Source organism: Scardinius erythrophthalmus (assembly GCF_964197995.2).
Source record: "Scardinius erythrophthalmus genome assembly, chromosome: 11".
NCBI classification, from domain to species: Eukaryota; Metazoa; Chordata; class Actinopteri; order Cypriniformes; family Leuciscidae; genus Scardinius; species Scardinius erythrophthalmus.
Genome location: NC_138231.1, coordinates 31,226,951 through 31,253,715, shown reverse-complemented (window position 1 = coordinate 31,253,715; position 26,765 = coordinate 31,226,951). Strand labels below are relative to the sequence as shown.

At 36.8% G+C, this 26,765-nt stretch overlaps 3 protein-coding genes across 3 annotated transcripts; all 3 read left to right on the top strand.

Moving 5' to 3' along the window:
• The first annotated feature begins 30 nt into the window (after nt 1–30).
• Nucleotides 31–1,964, top strand: LOC308698263 (uncharacterized protein). Its single transcript, XM_081378200.1, has 2 exons — nt 31–407; nt 1,470–1,964. The coding sequence occupies exons 1-2, from the start codon at nt 124–126 to the stop codon at nt 1,708–1,710; spliced, it is 525 nt and encodes a 174-aa protein (XP_081234326.1). The 5' UTR covers nt 31–123; the 3' UTR covers nt 1,711–1,964.
• A 4,896-nt stretch (nt 1,965–6,860) lies between these two features.
• On the top strand, nt 6,861–23,266 carry LOC308698529 (uncharacterized protein). The gene is made up of 3 exons (XM_081378651.1): nt 6,861–7,234; nt 7,744–8,196; nt 20,995–23,266. The coding sequence occupies exons 2-3, from the start codon at nt 7,868–7,870 to the stop codon at nt 21,170–21,172; spliced, it is 507 nt and encodes a 168-aa protein (XP_081234777.1). The 5' UTR covers nt 6,861–7,234; nt 7,744–7,867; the 3' UTR covers nt 21,173–23,266.
• A 368-nt stretch (nt 23,267–23,634) lies between these two features.
• Nucleotides 23,635–26,221, top strand: bsnd (barttin CLCNK type accessory subunit beta; the record flags this gene model as incomplete). The annotated part of the gene is made up of 3 exons (XM_081378973.1): nt 23,635–23,811; nt 23,941–24,023; nt 25,954–26,221. 3 exons carry the CDS (start codon nt 23,635–23,637, stop codon nt 26,219–26,221), a joined length of 528 nt encoding a protein of 175 aa, XP_081235099.1.
• Nucleotides 26,222–26,765: the final 544 nt, after the last annotated feature.

The window sequence follows — 26,765 nt, the reverse complement described above, 5'->3', positions numbered from 1 at the left end:
ATGAAACTATTTCCTTTAGAATTGAACCAATGCAGAACGGTTCACCCTGGAGTCTCGATATCACCCTGAAGCTTAAGATGCGCGCGGACCATTCCAGATAGATCAATGATATGAACTTACATTATGCCTTCACTACATCATGGCGCTATTTTTATTGGAGTATTTTTAATAGTCACCGGTGGCTCCACCGCTTTTCTAACTTCTAATCAAAGTCGACTGCAGGCGTTCAGCATGTGCTGTGTGGTGCTCGGGGCGGTGATGCTCATTTTAGGACTTTTCTGGGCTATGAACGGCAAGAGAACCCCGGTGCCTTATAATGAAGAGTACAGCCACGACTACAGTCAAGTCATGTTCACCCCACCGGCCGGAAACCACATCCCCGAATCCCAGTCCGTCTTTCTGCACGGGTAAGTGTGGAGAAACGCATCATAAATGATCATAAACTTATGTTTGATAAAATGAAATCAACGCAGAAGATAAAATCAGTCTGAGCAATTTATGATTCATATAGAAGGTTCCATCGAAAAGTGCGTTAACTTATTATCAACCTTTGCAGTTTCAGGAACCCCCAAACTCTCAGTCAAAAAAAAAAAGAAGACAGATTTTCTCAGTAGCCTAACACTTCGTAAAAAAAAAAAAAAAAAAACACTAAAAAAACACACAAAAAAAACGTTTTGTATTATTAAGTATCCGTAATTGTGCTCTCACATAAACTCTTGTCCATTTTAATGCAGCTTTTTTGTGTTACAAAGTAAATTATAAAGGTTACACTTTTTTAATGTGCCCTTGTTGTTACAGTGTAATTATACATTTAAGTACTGAATAATATTAATTAACTATATGTAGTGTAGGGTTAGGGTAGGATTAGGGTTTGGTTTAGTTGCATGTAATTATGCCTTATTCATAGTTATTGCTATTAGTAAATACATGTAACCTCTGTAACAAGGACACTTTAAAATAAAGTGTTACTCGTATAAAATTGCAAATTGAAAGAAACTACATTGTTACACATTTCGTGAATAATATCCTAATTCTTATAGGCTGTGGGTGTGTGTGTGTTGTATTATTGTTCTTATTCCAACACCCAGAAAGCTAATCTCTCATACTTCCTCTAACAAACCTTTTAACACAAAACATGCAGATACTTTTACTTTTCCACCCATAACCCTTATCCATCCAGATTTGAGCCATATCTCTTTCTATCCCCCCTCTCCCCCACCCTCAGATGTCATTAAAAATCACTTAGATGAGAAGTCTTAGAATGCTGCTGCTCCTCTGCGCTGTTATCTGATACTGAAAGGCCCTCTAGTGTTGATAAACTGTATAAAACCTTTCATTTAGGTCCCAGTTATCCAGGTCCAGAGTAATATATATATATATATATATATATATATATATATATATATATATATATATATATATATTGCAGTATGAACGTATTAATAATAATGTGCGATTGTATTTTGAAGGACTGTGCAAAGGCGATGTGTATATGGTGATGATTTGGACTATCCCCCCATGGAGCCAGCCTGCTTCAGCCCTACCAGTCGAGGTCGGCCTCCCCACTGGGACATGGAACCTCCTCCGCCTTATGAGGTGGCCATCAAGACCACTAGGAGCTCCACACACCTGAGGCGCAGCTACTCAGACACACAGCTGCTCACTGAACCTCTGTTTGGACGCTCACGGGAGATCAGTTTCGAAGTGTGACATCTGTTCATCCCTTGAGACCCCAACTGAGGAGCTGATTACCCACCCTAAAATATTCACAAACAAGTGTTGATGAAGCTATGAAACAGGCATTAACAATCCACAGCTCACAGAGGGGGTGTTTTGGGCCTCTTGAGATGGTTTTCATCTGAACCTAACAGCCTTTTCTCAAATTAAATGCATTATAAATATAAAATCTATACGTAAGCTATTGGAAATATGTGGTTTATCTCTCATTAAACATAATGTAATGCATTTTACAAGTGATGTGGCTTTAATTTTAGGTAGGCCTTCTGTCTCCCACTCTTTCAATAACTGATCACTCACATTTTAGAAAATATCCTAATGCCTGAATGTTTGAAGCACAACTTATACTTAAAAAAATAGCTTCTACATATGGATGCTTATTCAGTCTGCCACAGTCTGTGAACCACAAGATGGCAACATAAAGTGCTATACAGTATATCATCATATTCGTGTGTATACATATATATATATATATATATATATATATATATACTGTATTAGTGCTGTCAAATAGATTAATTGCGATTAACCGCATCTATGTGTATTTTATATATGAATATGTGTCTGTGTGTGAGTGTGCTTGTGTGTGTGTGTATATATATATATATATATATATACACACACACACACACACACATATATATATATAATTTATGTATAAATATAATCATATATACGCACATATATAAACAAAAACTTTTGTTAGATGCGATTAATCGATTTGACAGCACTAATATATATATATATATATATATATATATATATATATATATATATATATATATATATATATATATATATATATATATATATATATATATAGTTTGTGTTAAAGGTGCTCTAGGCGATGTCACATGTTTTTTAGGCTGAATTTTTTTTTTGCAAACATCTCCTCACTATCCGCTAGCTGCCATTCCCCTGAACACACTGTAAAAAAACATGGTCTCTGTAGACAGCCCAGGCTCAAAAAACTGGCCCAGCCTGGACCACGAAACATAACAAACAGTGTTCCAGCCAATAACCGACAAGAATGATTTGGGAGTGGGGGTTGGGGGGTTAGTGTGCATGCACATGAAGGGGGTTGTGGAGAGTGGAGGAGAGAGAGGCATGAAGAGGGAAGTTAGCTAGAGGAGAGATGTCCTAGACAACGACAACGACTAACGTTAGAATTATATTCTCTTGAATTTTGATATGGCCGACACACAACCAAAGAGATGACGTTCCGATGAACAAATAGCAAAGAATAGGGAAAAGGAGAAGGAACGAATTTACATCAGAGAAGCCTTCGACTTGTTCATGACTGTTTTAGGAAGCACGGAACGGAGGGGGAGGGGACGGGATGAGGAGGAGGGAGGGTCGAGCTAGACTCCGTTTTGTTTGAAAAAAATTATATAAAAAACATTTGAACATAAAAACGATATATATATATATATATACACACACACACATATATATATATATATATATATATATATATATATATATATATATATACACACACACATTCACATAAATAATAAAACAAGTTCATAGCCATAAATCCATTCAATAGTAATATTCACAAAACATCACACTTATACACAATTCAAAATATTCAAAATTTAAAAGTATATAGAGTACTTCCTTTTAACTAGCCAGTGCACTTGGCATCCGAATTGCTTTCTGGCAGTGATGTGGATGATTTTTTTTGAAAAGAGAAAATGTTTTGTTTGTATATTTATTCATTTTTTAGACTCTCCAGGCAAATTATTGTGTTTAGTCAATAGAATATTTTCATGGTATAGCCTGTATAAGCACGCAATTTTCACAGACTCAAAAATCGCATGGTCAGATGATCAGATCACTTTAGAGATCTGGCCAGAGTGATGGTTTATGCATAAGGCACACATTGTGGTGCCTGATAATGGCAGCAGATCTCTGCCGAGAAAACCACACAGCATTACTGAGTTTAATGATGAACTAATGCTCTGTTAATATTGTTTGGAACACTATAAAACATGACATTCACGGCCACTACTTCCTCTGACTCACCCATTATAATGATTTTCATCTTTTAACAAAGGCACTTCTGGGTATTCTCTACCTTATGCATTTTTACTGTGCGTTTCCTTTGAACTGCAATGAAAAATCTACAGAAGGCTGTTTACATCAGTTTTGTGTGCATGCAAGACTTTTTTTTTAGAAATGCTGTACTTTTTTTTTTTTTTAAAGGACAAACTAGACCCAGTTTCTTTTTCAGATGTGGTATGATTGAAAATTAAACAGTATATGATTACAAACTTTTGCATATTGTCATGCAGTGCAGATTATTTTACATAACAGGTAATGTTCTTGTTGATCTTACCATCTTTGTATGTACAGTGTAAAATTTAAACGGATAAATATACAATACGCTTCGGCTCTGCAGATGAATATGGTTATCCTTCTGCTCATAAATCATTTATTACCAGGCCAAGAGGTGTAAACGTGTGGAAAGGATCTCAAGCTGACTAGCTGAAGAATGCCATAATAAAATGACCCTTCACATAGATAATGCTATACAATGAACTATGTTAGAGAGATACATATGACAATTTATCTGTTCAATAAAATACCTTTCTCACCTGTTGAGTTATAAAAACACCATCTCCCTGTTGCTTTTACAACATTTCAAATCCCTCAGTTCTTGCCATGTCCGAAAAAGCAAGCCATTGTTGATTCTTTTTTTATCACGAGCTCTGTCATGTTCTTGTTTTGCCAGCAGACACTCCTGGTTTTTTTTTAAATGGGTGATTCCCCAGAGGTTTGAGATTTATCATTCTCCATGTCAACCTTTCTCACTTGTTGTGACAAGTAATCCATGCCAATACTTGATACAATACAATACAAAAACTATGCATCAAAGAAGCTGGATCAACTTTTCTCTATTTAAAGATATGACAAGACATGCATGGGCAAGTACACAATTGTACATGTAATTTACCACAAAAACCATCCTGACAGATCAAAAATATATAAACACTAAGACAAACACGTTTTGGAAAAAGGATTGATGTATTGACGAGGGAACCCGGTGGGGCCGCAAGGTCGAGGGTCTCTGGTGGAGCCGAGGGTGGGAGGAGCCAAGGCGAAGCCAACGGGTCGAGGTGGAGCGAAGGGATCAGAGGCCGGAGGCGGAGCCTCAGGCGCTAATGGTGGTTGCTCAACCTGAGGCATTCCCGGGGAAGGCGAAGGGCGGCAGGCATCCAGCAGAGGTGGAGCTGGAGGACTGGCTGAGCTCTGAGGTGAGGGTGAAAGAGGGAAGCTGGATTGGATCAATAAGGTAAATGAAACAGTGATGACGAACATACAGATATTTCACAGTCCATTCATTGCGGTCTTGAAATCACGATGATGAAGAACAGACAAATGATTCAGGGTGGGAGGCAGTATCTCAGTGTCCCAGTTTATCAGCCGATCCACAGTGTCCAATTCCACCAAAATTCCTTCTGCTACAGATGTTGCTGGCTCACACCCCTGGTCTCACTCTGGGGCTCCGGCTCCGGGGCAATGGTCGGCGCTGTCCTATCTTTAAAGGGGTCTGGCTTACACATCGCGGCAGGCTGAAGCTCTCCATCTGCGGGGGCCTCAAACGAAATCTCCTTGGTTGAGGGTGGTGGTGGGCTGGGCTCTGGCTGCAGGACATCTGTGAGGTGTGGCTGGACGAGACTGCTGTTATCCTGCGCTTCGCCCAATGTGAGCACGGATCCATTCGTCCACAGTGCGAAGTTGATCTAAGCTTCTAGGGTCCAGCAGAGATCGCCGCGGGGCATGACGAAGCAGAGATCTTCGTCCAGACCACACCAAAATCCCTCCAATAGACAGACGTTGTAGCAGGTGGCAAGATAGCAGATGTCACTCCAGGTCTCTGCCACTCTGAAACATAAAAACTGTCCCTCCATCCAAAATTGAAACAGAACTCATAATGACGGTAACCAAGGAGACAAACAAGTGGCGGGAAAATAGAACAAAAGGAAACAGGAAACGCAGGGAAACAAACTAAAAGTCCATGATAATGAAACTGAGAATGAGTGTATGTGACAATGCCAAACTTTAAAGCTTTACATTTTATACATATGTCTATGCTGAAGCTATTTTTGAGAGGGGTGTTGCCGGTTCTTTGTCATATAGTTTTATCTGATCTGACCAAAGGTGTGTCCCTCTCTAAACAGCGCTGGAAAAAATGAAGAGAATGCTGCAAAATGTTAATTTCACTCAAACAGATACATATAAAAAAAAAAAAAAAAAAAAAAAAAAACATGATCTAATAGCAAGTTACTATAAATCAGCATGTAATGACGGAATTCAGCTGTTTTATTGAGGTTTTTTCCCCCTGTGTGTGTGTGTATGTGTGTGTGTGTGTGTGTGTGTGTGTGTGTGTGTGTTTTTAATAAAGCTGTATGAGAAATCTCTGAACGTGAGTCACACGAGAGACCCGGCTCTTCCACGCCCAGCCAGGACTGGATAATTTCCTTATTGACAAGTGATGGGAAGTCAGACTCACTCCGCGACTCGGTTCTTTCGAACAGTTCATTTAAAAACGGTTCTATATAGATTCAGCGATTCTTGTACGTCATGGCGTGGAGTGTTGCCTGACAAAACCTTTTCGAATGAACACCTTATTTCATATACTGTATAAATACCCATTTAAACTGTGTGAGTAAAATTCAGACAACATAAATAATTCGATTTTATAGCCTAATTCTGCCAATACAAACCTAATCAGATTTCTTTGAGTTCTTGGCTGAATCCAAAATCGCCCCCATATACCCCCGAATAGGGCATTAATTGAAGGGACAGACATCTGCAGTGGTGTCCGAAACAGTGGATGTAACTGAGTGCACTCACTCATTCTATCCCACGTTGCACTGCGAGTGTCTAGAGCTACAGAGTGTCTACAGTGTCTAGCTCAACGGCTGTCCAAATTCGCTCATCCGTTTTCATTCACTCCTTCAAGTGAACATTATTAGTGGACTAACGTGATTGAGTAAGGGGGCGATTTCGGATCTCTCTCTCTTATCCGTTCATGAACCGGTTTATTGACCCGGCTCACCCAAATCATTAAAAAGATTCAAATTAAAAGAACGATTCACGAATCGGACAACGCTCCTAGTGGCATCAACCTCCGCCCATAAACTCTGCCACTTCCTTTTCACGTTTAAATGACCGCAGAGACTCAAACAGATGGCATATCTACCGACAGCGATGACTGTGGGAAGAATTAGATTTTCCATTAAGCATTCTTTAAGGAAATGACTGGCTGAGTCGCGATTTCCGTGGTAAAGTGAAGAGCTCGGTGGAAATGATTATCCTCGTTGAGTATAATGACAAGCAGAGCTGGACGCTTATTCAGGAGTCAGACTCAGGACGTGCAGACAGATGTTGAAGACAGTTCATTAGAAGAAACCTTACACTCATCCACTGATTTTCAACTTCACGGTCAAAACAAACGCACGCCGGACTGCGTCAACACGACAAGGTAGGCTGTATATTTTAATGACGACGATAAAACAGGAAAAACTCAGTAGTTCTGATTTTTTTGTTACACATTAGACTGAAAAAAAAGAAAGAAAGAAAATAGTCACAATATTAATAATTGTAATGACATTTCAATTATATTTACCTCTTGTTTGGATAAGATATGGTTGATCATGTGTTCATTTGATAGAAGTTGTAAAATGCAACTAAAAAGGATCGTTTTTTTTTTACTTTAACCCTTACAGGGAATTTTTTTTGTAGTCTTACTAATGAAGTAAATTTTATTCTGTCATTTGAAAATATATTTTTGACTTCTGAACAGCAGATGTTACCACATGAAGCACATTGTTGGTTAGCTGAAAAAAAAAAAAAACAGGAAACAGAAAACATTTTTTTTTTTTTTTTACATTGTACTGTCTATAAAAATACAATTAATTCAATGTAGGTTACATAGTTTCTATCTGTGATGCATGTAGTGTAATGTTCACTCTTTTTTTCTGCTCTGTGTAGGATGGTCTGCAATCTCTTTCTTGGATTTTCAAGGATATGAACTGACACCAGGGCTGGACTGACTTTTGTGCTGTACTTTTTGTGCAACACGACTTGAAGCTAATACTAAAACTCTCATACACACATGCACTGTGTCACAAGGGCAGAAGACAATGAGTGTACTAGTGATGGCATAGCCAGAAGGAGCAGCATGTCCTTCCAGCACAGATGGCAAGTTTCATTGGGGATCTTGGTTGTGATTACAGGCATAGTGCTCTTTATTACCATGCAGTTTTACAGTGTTCTCATTGGCGTGGCCATAGTGTGTCTCGGCCTCTTGATCCTCATCCGTGCCTTCTGCATGGTTATCAAATCCAGTCATGATGTAGCTGTGCCAGGTGTAGCAGGTCACTTCCTTCTACACCCGCGAACGGGCACCCGTTACACCCACCATCAAGCCATTGCGGTGCAGAGGTAAGACGCAAATTTTACACCAATATCACACACAAATAGGATATCGTTATGAGGCTAATTGATGAGTGAAATTAAAGAGAAACAAGGGTTTAGCCAAAGCTGTGGCATATGTATACAAACTAGATGAGTGTCATGGAGTATGTAATTGTCAAATCAAGTTTCCGGAGCTCTGTGAATAGATACAATATAAACAGAGAGGCTCAAGGCTGGAATACACTACATGACCTTTAAAATCGGAACAGATTTTAATGTCTGCCTACTACCTCTGACTTTTGACAGCTAGCATTGCCTCGTGCAGACTGGAAATTGGCACAAAAATATGTGCAAATGTTGAAGTGTAGTCCAGTCTTATGTTTTATAAATGGAAAATACCAAAATCAGAACATAAATAATCAGAGGTTTTGAGAGATTCTGGAACCCACAAGGATCAATTTCATAGCACTCATTTTTTGTTGTATCTTTCAATTTATTAAAAACATTAAAAAATGCATATGTACAATGACTTGACTGCTGTGATGAGCATGTTTTTAATACCTGAATTACAATTCAAATTTGGATATTTTTCGAAAGCAAAAAATCAACAATGTCAGGGTGGTACAGCTGTCCTTATGTCATAATGAAGACTTATATATATATGCTAATTAATTTTTAGTAAATTTTTCGCAACATGCAAAAAAAAAAAAAAAACATAACAGGAAATGACATCATTAGAGTGCTTGCTAAAGTGTTCAGATTTTGTTTTTTTGCAATAATGGGGGTGTGGTAGATTTTTCTCTATTTTCTCACCTGACCTAACATCTACAATCGACGTCCCCGAACGTCTTCAGTCGACGTTTAGTCTATCTGGGTCTCGCCTACAATCGACGTCCTCTAACGTCTACAACGTTTAGTTTATCTGGGTCTTCTAACTGACTTGCCACGCAGCATAAATGACAGACAAACTTCAGCAAATGTCCTTTAAATGCTTTAATCACAGTTCTCGAGCAATTCTCAGAGAATCTCAGCCACATAAAATAGTACATCGTGCCTAACTCATGACTTTAACATGTCACCTTCTATTAATATCCATTGGTGAAGCAAGCCTCTCTGTTAGTGGCCTAAGTAAAAATATCTCAGAGCATAACAAAACACAAGTAAAGGGTTAAGAGTTCTGTTGATTACTCAATATGTCATGAGACAAGAGAGACAGTATATTTTTGATATTGTTATGGTCAGCACTAGATAATTTGCCATTACGCAAATAGACAAAAAGCAGAACGTTTTAGTACAACGTGTTTCAAAGTGTTAGGATGTTAGCCTTAAAAGGGGAAGTAAAGTTTATGTGTTATTATTGTTGGAATCATGGTTAGTTTAAAAGACTCTATTATTCATTAAAAATCCATCACAGGGGTTATGTGCAACAAACTTCCATATCCTGTAAAACAGGATGCATCGCTTCCGGTTCAGGTCTTTTTTATGTTCTTTGTTAAATATAGAGACGTTTTACTCAAGATACATTCAAAGGAGCGAGCAAAGATGAGCATAACCGATCCATCGAAAATGCAGATTGATATCTAAAAAATCTTTTTTATTTTTTTGTCTTCTCACTAACATTTACATATTTAAATAGAATAAAACGGCAACAATAAAAAGAACTAGCTAGGTTAGTTGATTACCTTAGAAAGGTCCATAGATATCCGTGCCAGTTCGTACTGCCGTTAACACTTTCTCCAACAAACGGATGCACTGAGACATGTTTTCCTGTTTGGTCATGTGACGTTTGGCATAAAACATATATTGGGAAGTTGTGAAACACAAGAATGCTGAAAAATAATAATCTGATTGGGGTTTTTGTATACACTCAGAATTTCTCTGGCTTTCAGTTGATAAAAAAATATTCAAACTAAGACGGTCCTCTGTCTCTTCTCGGCCCACTCTTAGTTTGAAAGCCAAAGTTAAGCAGAAGTAACAAATGTTCTGATTATAGAAGTAGGTCAGCAGTGAAAACAGTGAAACAGTCTGGCACAGTTAGATGGTAGAAATGATGGGTCTGCATCCTGTCCATAAACTAACTCATGTCTTACATTTATTTTCATTGCAGGATGTAGGCAAGGTTTACATTTTCCTCTTATAGCAAGAGCGAGGAACCATATATCCAACATGCCTTTATCATACTTGTAAAAAAAAAAAAAAAAACATTCCTCATTGTTTGTTGAGCATTTATGCAATTTGTTTGGTGACTCTAGTAATGCAGAAATTGCATACTTAAGCTTTAATTAAAATTTCTTTGGGTGTCATTCTGTGGTTCCCATTAGCACAACAGTGTTTTCTATGTAATATCGTTGTGAATAACAGTAATTAGTTTAAGTGTTTAAACTGACTCCCTTTTGTCAAGAAACCTTTTTCAACGCTTAACAAAATGCAATCACAATGTAATTAATGGAGAAACTGAGAGAAAATGTTAAGGCAAGGTAATGTTTACAGACCAAGTGAAGACTGAACAGCTGCTAGCCGCCAAATTCTTTCAGTGTTCCATGTCTGAGGGAAAGAGAGAGAGAGAGAACAAGAGAGAGAGAGAACAAGAGAAAGAAAGGACCCATTGCCATTTACAAACTAGTAAGTTGCTGGTACTTAATTATGATCTCAGTTTATATTTAAATCTATTTATGTTTTTTTTTTGTTTGGAGAATCATGCTGTGGAAGATAGGAGAATCAAAGGGAGCAGAGCGGTTCATTCTGACCGCATGATCAGGACTACAGATGTTAACAGAAAGCAGTCAACATTGTACACTAGCCCAGAAACAAGTAGGAGGGAGGGCTCGAGAGGAAGAGATTTTTGTTTCTTGCAACATGCTGAAGCCATCAAATAAGTGCCTTGGGGTCTCCCCCTTTTTGGCATCTGAAGTACAGTAGTTTTAAGATAATGATGGTAAACACTCAGTCTTTGGTTTAAACTTAAAAGTTGGATTCACTTAAAAAAAAAAAAGAAAAAAAAAGAATTGCAAGCACAAACTAGGTGATTTCAGATTATTTGGTTTCCTTCTGAAATGAATGTTCTTTCCATAATGCTTTAACATAAATGTCCAGATTATTTGCTAATTAAAGCCCCGATGTAACTTAAAGGAGAACTCCGGTCAATTTTAACATTGAGCTAATTTTTTTGTACATTTGGAGTGCTGTCAATACAGAGAACAACGACAAAAATCGGTGTTGCCTACACCGAGTTATTCTATTTTTAAAATTTGCACCCTGTTGACTTCAATGGGGCAAGTACTAAACCTGCTTTTAGCCTCTTAACATCCTTGATGTGTCATTACAAGTGCACAGAAAATGTGAGTGATTCCTTCAGAGTGAACACGAGTGAATCTGACTGCAGTAGATGTGAAAGATATGTATAAAAATGATGTTATTTAAGCCAGCGCAAATACCTGTTTACATCCTGTTTTTCGGTTGAAGCCCAAAGTAGTCGATTGCCGAGTTCACGCGCATAGGTTTAGTCATAGATATCATATAAAGGCTAGATGTCTTAAGGCGGAGTCACTTCCGGCATCACCGGCGGCCATCTTAGGACAGGGCTCTGTGAATTAAGGTGAGTGAGCAGCACGCACACAAATCCTCTTATCTCGCTGAAATCTGGACGGATTTACAAACGGTTTGGTTTCTTACAAACGTTATTAACGTGGCTATAATTCTGAATGCTTAAACATTTTGAACATAATTATTCATATGTATGCAGTATAATAGCTACATCTCTGACGTTTATAACAAACCAAACCGTTTGAAAATCGGTTGAAAATTGAGCAAGTTATGGTTATTTAAAAGTACATGCACCATGTTATGAGTGAGCGAGCACCCTGTCGTAAGATGGCCGCCGTGTGCGGATGTCGAGCTCCATTGGCCAGCAGCGCGGACGAGACATCTAGCCTTTATGTGATATCTATGGGTTTAGTTACCTATGATCACGCGCGTGAACTCGACAATCGACTACTTTGGACTTCAACCGAAAACAGGATGTAAACACAGGTATTTGCGCTGGCTTAAATAACATAATTTTTATACATATCTTTCACGTCTACTGCAGTCAGATTCACTCGTGTTCACTCTGGAATCACTCACATTTTCTGTGCACTTGTAATGACACATCAAGGATGTTAAGAGGCTAAAAGCAGGTTTAGTACTTGCCCCATTGAAGTCAACAGGGTGCAAATTTTAAAAATAGAATAACTCGGTGTAGGCAACACCGATTTTTGTCGTTGTTCTCTGTATTGACAGCACTCCAATGTATAAAAAAATGAGCTCAATGTTAAAATTGACCGGAGTTCTCCTTTAAAGGGTTAGGCTAGTTCACCCAAAAAAGAAAATTCTGTAAGTAATTACTCACCCTCATGTTGTTCCAACCCTGTAAGACTTTTGTTCATCTTCGGAACACAAATTAAGATATTTTTGATAAAATCTGAGCGCTGTCTGACTCCTTCATAGGCTGCTAGGCAGTTTCATTCTGCCGGTCCAGAAAAGTTAATAAAAACATTGTTAAAATAGTCCAAGTGACTACAGTGGCTCAACCTTAAATTTATCAAGCAACGAGAATACTTTTTGTGCGCAAAAAAACAAACAAAAATAACAACTTTATTCATTCATTTTCTTCTGTGTGGGCCTCTGACGTGAGTTCACGAGAGCACCATGACGCATGCGTGAGAACTGAGATGATGACACTCACAATCATTTGATGGGAAAGTGTGAAAGGTAAGCCATTCATTTTTTTGGCATTGGTAAGGCACATTTACGTTTTCTCGTTGGTTTCTCACGATTCGGGCATCCAGGAAATGCACACTTTAGAACCATTTTAAACACTTCATCAAGACCCATCTGCGTCATCTTCTCAGTTCTCGCGCATGCGTCATGGAGCTTGTGAATTTACGTTAGAGGCCCACATGGAAGAAAATGAATAGTTGAATAAAGTCGTTATTTTTGCGCACAAAAAGTATTCTAGTCGCTTGATAAACTTAAAGTTGAGCCACTGTAGTCACTTGGACTATTTTAACAATGTTTTTACTAACTTTTCCGAAATTGCCTAGTAGCCTGTGAAGGAGTCAGACAGCTCTCAGATTTCATCAAAAATATCTTAATTTGTGTTCCAAAGATGAACAAAAGTCTTACGGGGTTGGAACAACATGAGGGTGAGTAATTACTCACAGAATTTTCCTTTTTGGGTGAACTAACCCTTTAAGTTAAATCGAAGAACGAACTGTTGTGACGTCATTACAAACAAAAATCAGGTCAAAATGAACTTCGTTTGGAATTCGAAACCACTTGCCAAAGCGAATTTTCTGCGGTGATTACATAGAGAAGGTGTGGCTCCGAGGCTCCGCCTTCTTTGATGTGGAAATCATCTCCGAGTCATTTCTTCTGTTCAGTCCTTCAAGGTCAGACGCGAGTAAAAACATGAACACACTGGAAAGGTGCTTTATAGTAGAACTTAGTTGTAATTCTAATTAAAAGTGCAATGACACTGTTTTTCAAACTTAATACTGTAAAGCTGCTTGCCTTAAAGTAGGGCTGCACGATTAATCGAAGTTAAACCGCACGCGATTTGGCAATTATTTTATGCAAAGCTTGTCAGTGAAAGCCAGAGGGCGCTCTCATGCAGAAACTCCAAATATGCCCCGCAGAAGTAGATAACGCACATTATTCTAGGAAATCCCTATGGGCTTCTTACTATCTGTAGCTGAATAAACAGAAGATTGAAACGCTTTGATTGATTAGACATGACTAATAAACACACGACTGTGACAATATATCTGAGTTCTTCAAGCCTCCTCGGGTATTTTCATGATGATAAAGTATATTTACACTTCAATGCTAATCGACTTAGCCTTTATCACTGTATAAAATACTATGAAATATGTTGTGTGCCTTATTCTGTGTAAGAAGCCACATCATCTCACAGAAGGATGTTGTCAAATATTCAACTGTCGTTATGAATTGAGTTGGTAGTGAAAAACATGTTATTAAATGCAGAGGTGGAAGTAACTAATTACAACTACTCACGTTACTGTAATTAAGTAGTTTTTTTGGGTACTTGTACTTTTTTGAGTATATTTTTAAATCTGTAATTTTACTTGTACTCAAGTACATATTAAACCAAGTAGGGGAGAGTGGGGTGAGTTGTGCCAGTTTTTACTCAGTGACTTTAAAGTGAGGCCATGGCAGTAATGCCTTCAACTTAAGGATGTCCATATATTTCAGGATGTGGTGCATCCCTGAGAACAATAACTTTGGATCTGAAATAAATTGTTTCAGAAATATAGCTCTTGGAAAAAAAGTGGTCCCCTGGTGCGGGGGAAGTTGTGCCTTTGTGGGAATACATTGGGGGTAAATTGTGCCAGTGATTTCTGAAGTAAAACAACATTTTAATGTTATGAACCATACTGCTATATGAAAGCAAGATAAATTCAATACAAAATTACTAATTTAAGGTTTATTTAGATATTGTCACCCTGGAATACCATAGCATGCGTTTTTTTTTTTCCTACAATGGTCAATTGCATAGGGATTTTGTATTGAACATAACTCTGCATCACAGTGTCATAGAGACAAGGGGGCGGGCTCATTTTACTCAGACGACCAATAAGTCTCTCAGGAACATTGTGAAGCTATCATGCTACGCCCTAGCAACCATTTAGAGCACCATAGCAACACAATATATTATATTTGTGAATCATTTCAGGCAAAAAGGCTTTGACAATAGATGCCTGTTGACATAGCGCTGTCTGTCAATTATGTAACATAAGAATAAAGTGACTAGGCTAATTTCTAAACATCCTATTGTGACATAGGCCACTTAAAAACGGAATAAAACTTCTCTTTAATAACATAGTGCAAACTCAAAACTGAAATTAGTGTTAGCTAAATTAAACAAATAACAGGCAGGCCCAAGTAAAACAATGATGAGGCATGCCCATCTCCTCACTTCTCAAGATTATCCCCTGTGAGTATGTAGGTCTAGGTGGTCTGGATCTGGCACAACTTAACCCAGGCCCTTTGGCACAAATCACCCCGGACCCACAAGTTTGAAAAACTGGCATGATCCAGCAGTTAAGAGCTAACATCATGCTAACTGTATAGACTCATTGTGTAGCCTACTAAAGCACTAAAACGTGTGAAATGTTTTCAAACTTGTCTATAATTGTTTACACTACAATAAAAAAAAATTAATCATAGAAATTCTACTTTGAAAGGGAAAAAACAGTTTTTTGCACTAAAATATGCTTAACTCTCATGCCATGTGTCTCTCTTCTTTGGAGGACGAGTAAAAGTGATTGCTTTTCAAAATTATGTGGTCACATGACCAATTTCTTCTATGGTTTTCCAGAAACAAGGGTGGAACTAGAACTACTTCCCCCCCTGGCACAAATCACCCCACTCTCCCCTAATCTACTTCGCTACTTGTAAAATCACATTTCGTTACTGAGTACAATTTGAATTGGCCAATAAAAATATTCGATCGTAAACGGACCAATAAAACCCCTGATATTTGGACTGAATTAAAGCCGCCGCAGTCGCAGCAGGTTTTGAAGAGCTGATCATAGTGAAGGAGGCGAGGAGCTCAGAGTGATTAATGGCTGGACTGAAAGTTTGGAGAAACAACAATCTACATAGTAGTATTGTCAAAATATCTATATTTTGATACATATGAATACTGAAATATCTGTCAATACTCATTTTGGCCTATACACTGATACGATACCAGCAGCGCGTTCTCATTCTCTCATCTCAACGACAGCGAGTTTGACTCTCCCGCCTCCTCTCAGCGTGGGATTGCAGGTAGGCCTATTACGCATAATTTTATTTATACCTGCAAGTTTCTATGGCATATTTTAATGGCAAATGTCACGAGTGCAATATTATAACGCAAGGGCACATTCATGTAATCGCAGAAAACTGGACGCGAGCTCTCAAATATACGAATGAACTGGACTCGGATATTGAGTGTGCGCTCTAGTGTCATATCATGTGCAATCGCGATTCGCGAATCTCTCCAAGTGGTTCTCACTGCAGACTCAAATGACGTCCAGCTCCAATCTCTCCATGCTCTTGAATTAAACGTTGTCAAAAGTTATGTAAAATCTAGTCTTTTTTGCAAATTAAATTCAGCTTGAATTCAAAATTAAATTCAGAATTAAATTCAAGCTTCCTTGTGCTGTGTGTGAGCTATTGCAACAGTTAACGTTACCCTATTGTAAAGACAAATACACTGAGTGAGTAAATATTCAAGTTAGATTATTGTAATGGTTATTGATCAATGTTTAAATATGTAAACAAAAGCCTAAATTAAAATCTCACCAAGTGGACGTGTCTCTTCAGAAGACTTGAATTAAATTTTTCAATTCAAATAGATTACTGTTACAATGAGTGTTGTGCTTTTCGATGCTTGAAAATAATGATTGCCTTGACAAAATGGATGGACAAAAATGTAGATATTCAAATATTTAGTAGGGGAGAGTGGGGTAAGATGAGCCAGTTTTTACTTATGTGGATCTCAAGGCAAGGGAAATTGAGACAGAGGTACAATGAAGACATCCACTGTTAATTTGGGATGTTGCCTATAAACTGAAAATTAAAAAATGCACCTATGACAAAGAGCCTTGAAAATATGACCTCAGAAAAAAAAGTGTTCATGCGGCTCAACTTACCCCAGGTCAGGGGTAAGTTGATCCCAGTCAGTGGGTAAATTGAGCCATCTGGGGGTAAATTGACCATCCTATCTTTCACTTTTTATGCAAGCATAATAATAAAAAAACTTGCCTCTTTAAAATAAAAATTTAATAACACACTTACCTTTCTAAACAATGTTAACCCTCTGGGGTCTGAGGTGTTTTTGGGGCCCTGACATTTGTGCTTTTTTCAGTTGCTTATACACATATTAATGGCAAAGGTGTAAATGCACTATTTAGCACAAAACAGGGCTATCTTATTATGTGAGCAACATGTATGTACATGTTTGTATTTTTGAGAGAATAATGTTTATGCGTTGTTATTAAAACAACAAAATCTTCTCCCCAAATGTGTTACTAATATAAAGCACAATACAAATAATTTAAAAAGAAGGCTTATATTGACCTTTTAAGATTTAGCTTACATCTTCTTTGTAAATATATGTTTTGCTATTTTATTAAAAAGATTACAATTACAACAACAATTACAATTTCAACAATATTTCAAGTGTACTCTTTCTTTGTAAAAAATAAATTATAGGCCTACATTTTACTATATGTATTCATTTATTTGAATATAGCCTACATTGGAACAAATACTATAGTAACCTTAAAAGTAATCTTAGTTGATGACTTTATTTTTGACAAAAAAATAAATAAAAAATACTGTGCGTATATATATATATATATATATATATATATATATATAGATATATATATATATATGACCAGAAATTGCTAAACAAAAGCATATTTGATGTGGCAGTAGTCTATTTTAAAAGACTTTATAATTTATCCAAAACTAGTCAACAAAATATTGTCTTTCATATTTCGGCCGACTGTATTGTTTTTATGAAATATTAGGGCATATAAATGTTAATTGCAGTTTAATATGTTGCTTATAAAAAGACATTTTATTTAAACACATTTCAGTCGATTTTCTCCATTTCAAAAAGGTTGAATCACTGGTTCAATTTACCCCACATCATCTGGCTCACTTTGCCCCATAGCCACCATTTTGGTAAAAACGGCGTAGCTTAGCAATTCAGGATAACCTTTAGCTTAATGATTCACATGGTTTTAAATGTTGACAAATCACCAACATGTACCATGCACAACTTTAGACCTAGATCTGATTTGCTTTGACACAATGGCTAATATACCTGAAATGCAGAAAATTTACTTTAACAAGCAAAAAAGGTGTTTTTGTGGAAAAGACAACTTTCCTCTTGTCCCATGTGCTTCTCCTCTTCACAGCAATATATAAATGATGGAGTCCTTCAAAATGTATGGTCCCATGACACCAAATGTGCATAGTTGCCTAGAAACAGGGGGTGGGTCAACTTACCCACTGGCTCATTTTACCCCACTCTCCCCTATGTGGTAGTTTTCCCGATGGTATTAAAAATTATAGGCTAGGCCTACTGAATACTGACATATTTCAAGGTGTCATATTGAAGTTAGAAATTCCAGTATCGTGACCACTAATTAATGTCCTTCGACAACAAGATAAAAACGTGTTAAAAGTAGCTATTTTCTACATAAATCTATGATTTGATTGAATATTTATTGGTAATAGGCCTACATTAACTATCGCCAGCTAAAAAGTAACTAGTACTCCGAGTAGTTTTTGAGAAGAGTAATTTGTACTTTTACTTAAGTATTTTTTTGACACCAGTACTTTTACTTGTAATTGAGTATTATTTCAGCAATGTAACGGTACTTGTACTTGAGTACAAATTTTCAGTACTCTTTCCACCTCTGATTAAATGTTGTGTTTTGTTGGACAAGAGGTTCATAAATGCTTCTCATGTTTGGAAAGGTGTTTGAGCTTTGCTTTTTCAAATGCACGTTATAAGCGACTCAAACTCACAATGCTTTCAGGTGGAGCAGCGTTTACAGAGCCGTACATCAATGACAAGCTGCGCATAAAAAATATAAAAATAAATCGCAGCCTTTGCGATTTCATAATCGCACTAAGCCAAATCGTTTTAATCATGCAGCCCTACTTTAAAGCAATCAATTGTATAAAGTATCAGATGCTTTCTTAAAGTCCCCCTGTACCAAATTAGCTCAAAATATAGATTTATAATTCATTTTAACGGATTATAAATAGGCCTAATCATAAATATTTTAATTATTTTTAGAATTGACTGTAGCAGAATTAATAGTACAATTAAATCAGTTCATCCAATGAACAGAAAGCATAATCAATTATTAATTCTAGGAAATGTATTTTCTTCCTGGCCAAGAAAGAATAACCTTTTCCAGCTAAAGTAAATAAAGTACTAGCAGGGTAATATAGGTATCGCTAGATCAAGATGTTCAAGTGACTTCGATATGTGGCAAACACAGAGACAATAAAGCGTCGATATAATGGTTTAATAAATGAAACTAGGGTAGGCTACACACACAACTAAACTAAGCAAAGATTGTATACAGAATCAAGACAGTAAAGAAAAGTGAAGAAAGAGAATGACAGAAGAAAAGAGAATGGCAAGATTACAATCAGTTAACCACAACCTACGAGAAACATCAGAGAATCAGGGTCACCTTGAAGGGGCACAATAACTTAGAAACGCATCTAAAGGCTGCGAACGGGTACTTGCATTGGCTTTGGTTGCTGAAAAAGTCCAGATGCAGGAGATTCTTGAGATTCTTGATGATTTCGCCAGGAGTGCGCTGAAGCGTTCGTTTGGGTTCTTGGGGTGGTCCACGTTGAATCCAAAGAAATTAACTTGGTCCCATGTTGAATCCAAAGAAGTTAACTTGAAGATGAAGTTGCCGGAAGAAGACAGGAGGTTGTTGTCTCAAAGAGAGCAAAGATCTGAACTAATCAGATACTCTTAAAGGTCCTCTCAGTTCACACCCATTTGTTGAGGTGACCAATCTAAGATGACCTGGAGAAAGTCCTTATTTGCATGTTCATGGTGGCATGGAGAATTTGTGCAGTCTTTGCATTATGAAATTTTACCATACTTTTGTGTAATTTATCATAACATGTTGTATACCATTGCTTATAAAATCAAAAGAGGATTCTTTTGATACCAAGAAAGGGGATTTGAAGACATTAAAGCAGTGATACATCATCTTTGGATATCAACATTTGAAGTTACTCTAACATAACTAAAGAATCATAATAAAACATAGGGACATGCATAAAACACAGGAGAAATACTATAATCATTTGGGAAAGTTTGTGGGTAAGAATGGAGTAAGTGTCCTTGTGTATTGGAAGTTTATCTCTATAGTCTTTAACCAAATGGCTAGTGTCGTCTGGTCTGCTGTGCTATCTTTTGAGGATTGCAGAAACAGTCTCTTGCTGAGATCGTTCAGGAGAACAGAGGTGATAACAGCCTTTGAAGAGAACTGGTTTGAGGGCCGATAACAACAGGGGTGAGGGGGCAGGTTTTATGATGCCTAGAGCATTTTGGATTTAGTCTATTCGTTACACCCCTGTGATTAAAATCAAGCTTTTAATGTTGTTTATATGTCTACATATGTGTTTTTAAATATGCTTTAAGATAAACCAGGAACAAATACACAAGTCAACACCACTGCTGAGTATTTTCTACTTACGGTCTCAAAAACGCAGTTTGAAATCGCTGCTTTTTCCTGTTTTTAACCAATCAGGTCAAGGAGTGATCGTCAACGAGTGGATCTCTGAGCTGGTGTGAGTGAGTGGAGGCGGGACTAATTTCAATATTAAAAGAACCGCATATACTAAATGAGGCAAGGGTGTAGAGTTACATTCAAGCTATTTTAAGGCATGAAGATTTTTATTTTTTTCAAGGAAAAAACGTTTAAATATGTCATTTTGGTGATTTTTAAGGGATACAATTATTGACTACGGGGGACTTTTAACTACAGTTTTCTTACCGCTGTAATTTTTTGTTGCGTTTATTATGGTATTGAGAGGAAAGTGTCTAGCACATATTTATCTAAACGCCACTACAAAGGTATTTAAAACTTAACCCCTTCTTTTTTTAGCAAAGAATAAAAAAGAACTTCGCTGTGAGTACATCGGGGCCTTTGCAGTATATTAATTAAGCTATATACTCCAACTATAATGTGATACAGGTATTCTGTTCTTCCCTTTCCCCAGGAGGCTGGATCGGATCCGGAGGGCTACGGCAGAGGATCAGTCCATTACAGTCCAAGTGCCTCCCACCTCAGTCGCCAGTCCACAGATCCAACCTGCAACACCCCCTCCCTGGCAAATGGAGCCGCCGCCATCCTATGAGACTGTTATGAAGACCACTACAGCTTTGAACCAACTATAACTACAGAAATCAAAACCGAAAAAAAAAAAAAAAAAACAACCTCACTAAGAGCTAAATACTTTTAAACTCTACAACCGCATGAAGGCATCAAAACAGTGCAGTATGGAAGAAGGATACGTTTTCATTTGAATGGCAAAAAGTAATGTTACTTATTTTTTATGCATGAAGACACAGCTCTGCATGCACTCGACTAGAGATGATGCACTTAAAGGGTTATTTTTTTATACCTCTATCGCTTTAAGATATTGTTCGATGCAGACAGCAAAAGTAATCTAAATCGAAAAGGGAAACAAGTTCACAAGTGAATACATAATATTGGTTGATAAATAAGATAACATAAGTAATATCTACAGATAACAGATATATCGTGCAGCTCTATTTCTATCTCTAATCTATTCTGATTATGAAGTGCCTTGAGTAACAAGACACTTCAGTTTCTCAATTTTGTACTAATGCTATGGACTTATATTATTGCTATTTGTTACATGTAGCTTGACTGAACATGCTAGTTTCCTATTTCTGAGGGATGCACTGATATGGCAAAAGTCCTAAAACCAAAGTCCTCACTGACACAAAATGTCATAAACAGTGGAACACTGCTTTTAAAACGGGGAGAAAACAATCTTTCTTATCTTACAGTAACAATGGCCGATGATAATCTTTTTTATGGCTGATAACTGGTAATAATGACTTCAGATTTTGTGCATCCCTATTATTTCTTTCTTTTCTTTTACTTTTTCATAGCTATGTATGTGGATACCAAAATGGAAGATAGAAATAGAAAATGTACTTAAATTAACTGACAGTAAATCACAGTATAAAAGTTATAAAGTTTATTTCATTCTCATGTTCAGTTTGGGGTCTGAGGGACCTCGAGGCCATTACAGAAGTTATTACTACTACTTACTAACCTACTAAATAGTTCCTACTAACTACTTGCCATTGAAGGTTGATGATTTTCTAATTTGACTTTGTATTTCTCTACATTGTGTTTTTACTGGGGTCAAAAACAGAAACTGTATTACTAGAATATCAGTCAAAGTAATGAAATGTTCATTCCTACTTTATGGTAAAAAAGGGAGAAGATTGTCAATAATATCAGTCTCTAATGGGTTTTTGAATAGGGTTAACTTAAAGGGAATGAACTTGAAATAATTTGAAGGGGACATATGAGATCAATTTAAAAATAATTGTATTATTTAATATTACACATACACTACCATTCCAGTTTTGGGTTTGTACGATTTTTAAATGTTTTTTAATGCTCACCAATGCTGCATTTATTTTAAAATAACCATTTTCTACTTGAATATATTTTAAAATGTAACCTATTTCAGTGATGGGAAAGCTGAATTTTCAGCTTCATTACTCCAGTATTCAGTGTCACATGATCCTTCAGAAATCATTCTAATATGCTGATTTGCTGCTCAAGAAACATTTATCATTATTATCAATGCTGAAAACAGCTGAAAACGCACTATGAAAGTACCTACTTAATATTATTCTGGAAACCGTGATACATTTTTTTTTTCACGATTATTTAATGAATAAAGTAAATGTTAATGTCTTTAGTATTTTGATCAGTTTAATGCACCCTTGTTGAATAAATTAGTTACTTTCTTAAAAAAAAAAAAATTACTCATCACAAACTTTTGAATGGTGGTGTGTATTACTAAGGACTTTGGGACCCCAAATATAAAATCAGTCTAGATTGTAAAATATGCTAAGTTGAGTACCTCTTTATCAATAAGCTGAACCAAATTTTGAATTGTGCCTTGATTTTTCTTAATGACCAGAACATGTTTTTAGAAATTTCCCAATGTATATAATCTTATTTTTGGTGGGCTTACTTTATGTTGTATAGGATTGAAGAAATGTGCTCTCTCTCTTTCCTGAATGTCACATTCACTGTCACTTTAACAGGCCTACCAGAAACTATTATCTGTTTTGTGTGTGTTTTATTATTACTATTATCACATAATGCTGCATAAGTCTAAAATTTTCTGTGATGTTTTGTCAGTTACATATAATTGTCTTTGTGTATTTCCTGGCTATGACATGTGCATATATATATACCAATACACCATATGACACAAAAACTCTATTGTTGATTTGTATTTGGTAACCAATAATATTATCAAACTAAATGTTTTTGTATGTACTTATATCTTCTAGCGTTAATATGACTTCTACCATATTTCGTTAATATTCTGGAAAGGAATGTAGTAAGATTGCTTATGTCAATGCAACCTTTACCTGGGGGAAGGTCACCTGACTAAGACCCATTACAGGTTCAATGATCTGTATCTTGGTTCTCCACTTGCCCTGCGTCCCGTCAGTCACTCCTGTCCTCTCAGTCTGTCCTTCACCTCTATGGGAACACAATCATAAAGCTCCACACTCTCACCGGTACTTTCTTCTGTTAACTTAGTTAGCCACTGCTGGAACTCTACGCTTCTTCTATGGCAGAGAACAAGCCATATCGCTATGGGCTTATTGTTCTTGGGATGGCGTTTGTGGCATTGGGTATGTTCATGATTTCCGTAGAGGAACCACAGGTGTTCGCCACATTCTGTGCTATGGGAGTGATAATGGTGGGCATGGGGACGGTCTGGTCGGTGTGTCAGTGTTACCCCAGGGTAAGGAAAGTTGGCTGTTCCCAATGTTTGGTAATATATGGATTTTATGTTCTTAGCATTTACTTTGATTATAATGTGCATATAATTTGACAGAGTGCGTTACATTAGAGTGTTTCCGATGTCCAACAGGTGACTGTTATACTGGCAGAGAAGGAAGAGCTCTGTGGGGCTGAAAAACTGGACTTGAGTGCTGAAAGCTCTGATGAAAAAAGGTTAGAGTAAGATCTCTTTACAGACAACACAAACAAATATTTTAGATAAATTGCATAGGATATTAAAGGGATGGTTTACCCAAAAAGTTCAATTCTGTCATTAATCACTCACCCTCCTGTCTGTCACATTACACCTGTCTTGGACTTTGTTTTGCCTTCTGTGTTTGTACACTATGTGTTTCATTGTTAATCGGTTTCACCTGTTCCCTGTCATCCTCATCACAGACATCATCACTCACTGTGTGCAGCTGTTGTCACTCAGTCTCCTCATTTGTCTGTGTATATAGTCTCCCTAGATTCAGTTTTCGTCTTCAATTTGGTACGTGTCTTGTTTGTAAATAGTTTAAGCCAGAACCAATGAGGTTTATTCTCTCGTTACGCAGCACGTTTGAGCTTCCGCAAGAACCAGTGAGGTTCATTCTCGTGTTACGATCAATGTTTATATGTGAATAAAAACCTTAATTGAATCTGTTGTTCATCATATAAAGCGATTGTGTCTCTTAAAAAAAATTAACTAAACCGCTCAATTCATATTAGTTTTATGATCTCTTTATAAACTTTCTGAAGCGTCAAAGTGGTAGTTGTGCAGCTGTCAATGGAGGGACCGAAATCTCTGATTTCATCAATAATATCTTCATTTGTGTTTCAAAAATGAATGAAAGTCTTATGGGTTTGGAATTTTAATTGTTGGGTGTCTATCCCTTTAAGACTTTTCAGGGAATATATCTTGAAATAAGATTCTATACATACTTAGATTATAATTAGTATATTATAACAATAAAAAAAAAATAAGTTTCACTACACTGGCAAATTATGTATTTTAAAGTATGCATTTTTAATTGGGAATCTTAAACTTAATTCAAGAAAACAAGTCTATTTTCTGTGATTCTCTAGTCAATTTATCTTCTAGAAAAGACAAAATATTTATTGGCAATAATGCCTCTATAAAGCTCGTAAGGTATGAGGAAAGGACTTGATTTTGTCCTCAAGAATTGACTGGAACATTTGAAGCTGGGCATTGTTAACTAAGTCTAAATGGATGCAAATCTGAATATCATTTGTGGAATATATTTAGTCCCACCCTCTGAAAATATCGTTTCGATGGAGAGGGGAGGTTAATGTTTTCGATTATAGATTGAGGACATGTGCATTTTTTTTTAAATAATGATGTGCATGGATAAATCATTTATATTAAACATTGCAACATCCTGTAAAAAATAAAATAAATAAATGTCAATTTTGATTTCATGGTGACTTTAGAGCGAAAGGTTACTGTATTGTAAATTATCTCTCCACAACCCTCATTCATCCAGTCAACTCAATGAACTCTTCCTTCTCTTTCTGTCATCACACTAGAGTCTGTGTTTGTGTTTTCTGAGGGCCCGTCAAGACTTATTTAGCCTAAATTCACTCACTCTGTAACTGGGTTAAGCGGCTGGGTAATTGAATCTTAGACAATCTTACCTCTTCCAGGGAATGTAATTATGCTCTGTGATCATAATATCTTAAAGAGACAAGGGTACAACTTTACAACTCAAAAGCCTCTAATTATACCACAATGGTTTTAGACCATGTGCTGCCATCAATGTGGTTCAACATGCTTGTCAGTTATGTAAATTACTCGTATATAAGTTTTAGAGAGCGGTCTACACAATAATTAATTCCCTTACCTGTCCGTCAAAACAGGATTTTTCTCCTTCAAATCATTCAACCCTTGTGAATGACGTAACATTTCAACATGGCGAAATACATTGAGGGTGTGACCCGCACCATGTAGCTATCCTATTTTTTTTTATAGAAGAACATCTCATTTGAGTGTACGTCAAAAATACAATTTATTTTTTGATGTGTAACACTTTTTTTAAATAGCACCAACTATATACAACTTTAAACTGCATAAAACTCAAAAACATGTATTTTCCTGTTACAGTCCACAGAAACCAATAAGAGCTCCCTTGGCTGGCTTCTGTGATGATGAAAAAGTAGAAATATCGGCAGATCCAAAACTCCACACTGAGAACAAACACAGTGAGCGTGTCGTCGTCCTCCACACATGTCGAAGTTCTCCCAGTGTGCTGGCATGTTCTAGCACTCCATTGACGGACAGAAGAACCACAGGAACAGACCCCAACCGAGAGATGTACTATGGGAAAATGGAAGACTCATGTTACTTTACATCTGAGCTGGAGAGTGATTAATGTCAAAATTTTGATTAATGTCAAAATCATCATCTACATCTGACATACTGTAAATATTTGCCAGACAACTTTAAAAAAATATTCTAAATAACGTATATCAAAATGTTTAAAGAGGACCTATTATGCCCCTTTTTACAAGATGTAATATAAGGCTCAGGTGTCCCCAGAATGTGTCTGTGAAGTTTCAGCTCAAAATATCCCACAGATCATTTATCATACCATGTTGTAAATGCCCATTTTTGAGTGTAATGCTGGGTACACACCAAATGATTTTTTACATCTTATAAGATTTTCAAAATGTGATAGACCACAAACATGAGGACAAAAAATCCTAGATTTAACCGTTTTGCTCCTATAATGTGTGGTGTGCCATGATGTGACAAAGACAGCACACAACACACGAACAGATTTTCAACCAGAGTCTCGACTGTGAACACAGGAAATCTCGCAAAATCTCGCGAGACTTCAGAATAAGCATGCCGAACGATATGCAGGAAAAAAATGCGATGATAGTGTTTGGAATGATTTTGTTGTTGGAATTATC

What these genes read in the sequence shown, in the direction of transcription:
- LOC308698529 (XM_081378651.1), top strand. Translation starts at nt 7,868, where the DNA reads ATGCACTGTGTCACAAGGGCAGAAGACAATGAGTGTACTAGTGATGGC. An exon ending in CAAGCCATTGCGGTGCAGAG is followed by an intron (nt 8,197 to 20,994) that starts GTAAGACGCAAA and finishes CCCTTTCCCCAG; the next exon opens with GAGGCTGGATCGGATCCGGA.
- LOC308698263 (XM_081378200.1), top strand. Translation starts at nt 124, where the DNA reads ATGCCTTCACTACATCATGGCGCTATTTTTATTGGAGTATTTTTAATA. An exon ending in CAGTCCGTCTTTCTGCACGG is followed by an intron (nt 408 to 1,469) that starts GTAAGTGTGGAG and finishes TGTATTTTGAAG; the next exon opens with GACTGTGCAAAGGCGATGTG.